The sequence below is a fragment of the Pistacia vera genome, unplaced genomic scaffold (assembly GCF_008641045.1).
Source record: "Pistacia vera cultivar Batoury unplaced genomic scaffold, PisVer_v2 Contig169, whole genome shotgun sequence".
NCBI lineage: Eukaryota > Viridiplantae > Streptophyta > Magnoliopsida > Sapindales > Anacardiaceae > Pistacia > Pistacia vera.
Window position 1 is genome coordinate 1,332,079 of NW_022195779.1, and position 4,027 is coordinate 1,336,105.

Here is a 4,027-nt window from a genome sequence, read left to right on the forward strand (position 1 = left end):
GAATCTTTATTCTTAGAAAGATTTAAAGACATATTATGACATTAATTGCACAACAACGTCTTAATTTTTTACTCTTGAAAAGATTTAAAATCTATTGTGATGTCACTTGTTGGCTTGTTGCGTAGCAATAATCTTAGCTGTGTATTTGGTTCAGAGAATATTATATTACTTGTAATGTTATATTAATAAAAAGATATATTATCTTAAAGATTATTGAAAATACTATATTAAATATGTTTAGCTAGATTGAAATATATTGGTGGGTGTTTTATATAAATTACTAAATTACCTTTATTTTTTAATACTATTATAATATTATTATTAGCTTTTGAATTATTTCTTTTACCAACCTACATTTGAGATTTTGCTCAAACACCTGAGCCACAATAAAAATTTAAATTTTAACAAAATCATCCCCACCCACCCACCCAAGCCATTGTCGGCCGCTAGCCACCATCACCGGCCGGTAATGGTCTAAACGGCGCACAACCGGCCAGATATGGCCGTCCGTGCACCGATCTTGCCATTTTCGGCCAGATCGATGGCAAGAAATGGTTAGATCTATTCTGATTGTTTTTGACCAAATTGATGGATCTGGCAAAAAATGGTCATATTGGCACACAACCAACCAGATTCAATCGGTTATGCATTGTTCCAGCCACGACAGTTGGCGTTCGGTGGTGGTGGCCATATCTAGCCATCTGTCTTGGGTAATTCGGTGGAAGTTCAAGTGTAATAATGTCCTAAAAATAAAGTGTAATAATGTCCTAAAAATATTGTGAATAAGGATAAAATAGTCTATGAATATTCTTGTTAACTGTTTTCAAAACAAAGGTATTATTGTCCAAAAAATTTAATTGTTAGGGGTAAAACTGTAACAAAATTAAGATTACCAAGTAATCTTGGAATACCTAAGAAAATGGTGATATTCAGATTACCACCTATATAACCAATAGTGATTATTATTTGTATATTGGAGGATTACTGTAATCTTATATTAATTAACAACTAAATATGGTAATATAAATAATATAAGATGACATTATTGAAGTAACGTGAAATACCCCCTAACCAAACGGACTCTATGAGATTTTGCTAGCAATAGGACTTGAATCTTTATTTGTTTATTTATTTGAAGGATTTAAAGATCTAGGATGTATTTTCTTTGTTAGTTTTGTTTGGATTAGGGATTGATCCAGTAATTAATTTTAGGAAGGACAAATTCAAAATAATATAATATAAAATAAGAGAAAAATAAGTAAGTGATGTCAGATATACAAATATTTAACACAAATACTAGATGATGAAAGCAAAAATCTAAAGTAAATTAATGAACTTTTTTTTAATAGGTCACCAAAGTGGGTTGTCCATGCTTGGACCCGTAATATTATTAATTTTCTTGTTTGTGTTGTGTTTTCTTTGTTTCTCTTTTGACAGTATTGAAATGAATGAAAAAAAAAAAATTGACCTAGGAAATCAAATTCGTTTTTCTAATGACAAAAATATAATTTGTTTCAGGGTAATACCTAGACCTAGCAAAACGGGTTTGGACCCACGGGTCGATCCTAAACCCGGATAAAAAATATAGGGTGTGGGTCTTTAATATTGAACCCGTTTTTCTTCTACCTGTACCCGACCCGACTTGTTTTGCCAACGGGTCAAGCGGGTACCCGTTTGTTTTAAAAAAAAAAAAAAAAAAACCCTTTTCCCTTTTCATTTTGCCCCAAATCACAAAATCCCTAACTCAAACTCACTCTCCCTATCTCTCATCAACCTTCTCTCAAACTCATCGTCATTGAAATCCCTAACTCCATTGTCGCCGCTTCTCTTGTGTTCGTTTCTTATCAGCCACGTTTGTAGTCTCCACTGTCGACGCATCAAGGTATGTGTATCACCGTCGCCGATTTGATCTCATCTCCTTCGTCTTTACTCTTCACTCTTCAGCAACTCCAATTCTTGGAGTCGATTCTCTGGCGTCTTTAGCTTCTCCTTGGCTACAATCTAGTAACATTGAAGGTTGCTCTTCTTGCTCTATTCTTATTGTTCTGTAGATAACAAATGTCAATCATTTGTATTCTTTTGGAAACCATTGTAACACGATTCTCCAGCAGCCCGCTGTTGCTTTTCTTCTGTAAATTTTTTTTTCAGATTTTTTTATGTGGGTTTATTTGGTTGATGGGGAATGAAAGGACAATCGGTAAAGTTTTTTTATCTTTTTCTTTGTTAGGTTTTGGGTTTCTGTTTGGTTGGTGAGAAAACTTGGGTTTCTTTTTTCTATTTGGTTGGTGACAAATTTTGCTCAAGAATCAAGATTTTAGGAAGATTTGGGGGTATAACTACAAAAATCTAAAACTGGAGTGAACAGTACCGGCATCCGCGGGTCCACCCATACTCACATAGGGTAAGGTGCAGGTCCCAAATATTGGGCCCGTTTAAATCGACCCATTTTAGGCCCATACCTGTCAGATTTGCACCCGTTTAGACTTGACCCGTACTCGGCCCACCCGCCCGTTTTGCTAGGTCTAGTAATACCAAAGCAAGGGGAAACATAGTGACACTAGTCTTGATGAAAAGGCAAGAGAATTATGCAAGCATGTGCATGCATGACAACAATAGCCAATGAAAGCTTAAACGATGATTGATCAATTAAATAAAACTTGTTTTAAGATTTTCTCTAATGGCGTTTTTCAAATTCCGATGTCATAAAAGCAACTTCTTTGATAAGAAAGACAATCCACATGCAAGCCAAATTATCCACTTCCCCATGAAAAGAAGATTCATTGCACTTTTGATTAACCTAAAGAAATGCTGACACATTTTGGCACTTATCCAACTCATTATCCATAACCCTCCAAAACAAGAATTCCCATAGTCAAGTTTTCTTTTGAGCATAAACCAATATTGAATTATAACTCAAGCCGTCATGAACTAAGTAAAGGAGGAAAAAGAAAAAGGAAAAAAGATGCCACTGACTTTGTTTTCTGAGGAATCCAAGATTAATGTACTTACAGAATGTTATATAAGGCTTTGCTTGGGAGCTAAATCTTTTACACGATCAATAAAAACTTATAGTTCAAAGTTCAGAAACAATAAGGAGAACTCATATATAGAATAAGGTTCAAATGGCGAACTTACAAATAGTTCCGGCTTGCAAGAATGTGGAAGCACAATATGTGGAGTTGAAGGTACCTTTATATTCTTATGGGTGTGAGAAGAAAGTTAAGAAGACCTTATCCCATCTTAAAGGTAAATTCAGCTAAGTAAAAAATTACCTTGTAGTAATTTATAAACTAGTTAATTAATTTTTACTATTTCTATAACTAAGAGGAGTTTTGTTCTTTAATCATATATGAGGGGTATTATCAATAAGTTGTTATTGTCATGTGGCATTGGCAGGTATATACTCAGTAAATGTGGATTATGAGCAACAGAAGGTTATAGTGTGGGGTATATGCAACAAATATGATGTTTTGGAAACAATGAGAAGTAAGAGAAAAGAAACACGTTTTTGGAATGAAGAAAATAACTTTGTAATGGAAAAATCTGAATCACCTTCACTACCTCCTCCGAAGAATTCGAAGCCTTATCTGACTCTAATTAGGGCTCAGTCTTTCAAATGGAAAGCATTTAAAAAGGTCTTCAAAAGATCTAATTCCTTATGAAGAATTTTGAATTTAGAAGTAAGAATTAATGCGTGTAAATTTGACAACATATTTTGTCGTTTCATTTGTAAACAATTGCATGCTTAATTAATTCCGGCTCTTTTAGTCTCTTTGTTCTCATTTCTGTTCTTTGAATTTGGCCACTACTTGTAGGTTTCTTTAGACTTGTGTATTTGGGAGAAAAATAATTCGTCCATGTGTGTTAGGTGATGAATTATATTTATATATGCTTTTGTTTGGAGCTATTGCTTTGAAAATGTAGACACGTCCCGCATCGTAACATTCATTCCAAACCCCATATTCTATTTCGATACAGGAGATGACGTTGCAGAAACAGAGATTATCCGTTATTGCAGTTGAATGAC

General features: G+C 34.1%; 1 protein-coding gene across 1 annotated transcript; it reads left to right on the top strand.

The window, feature by feature from the left end:
• Positions 1 to 3,065: 3,065 nt before the first annotated feature.
• On the top strand, positions 3,066 to 3,715 carry LOC116125575 (protein SODIUM POTASSIUM ROOT DEFECTIVE 2). The gene is made up of 2 exons (XM_031411280.1): positions 3,066 to 3,246; positions 3,397 to 3,715. The coding sequence occupies exons 1-2, from the start codon at positions 3,123 to 3,125 to the stop codon at positions 3,660 to 3,662; spliced, it is 390 nt and encodes a 129-aa protein (XP_031267140.1). The 5' UTR covers positions 3,066 to 3,122; the 3' UTR covers positions 3,663 to 3,715.
• Positions 3,716 to 4,027: the final 312 nt, after the last annotated feature.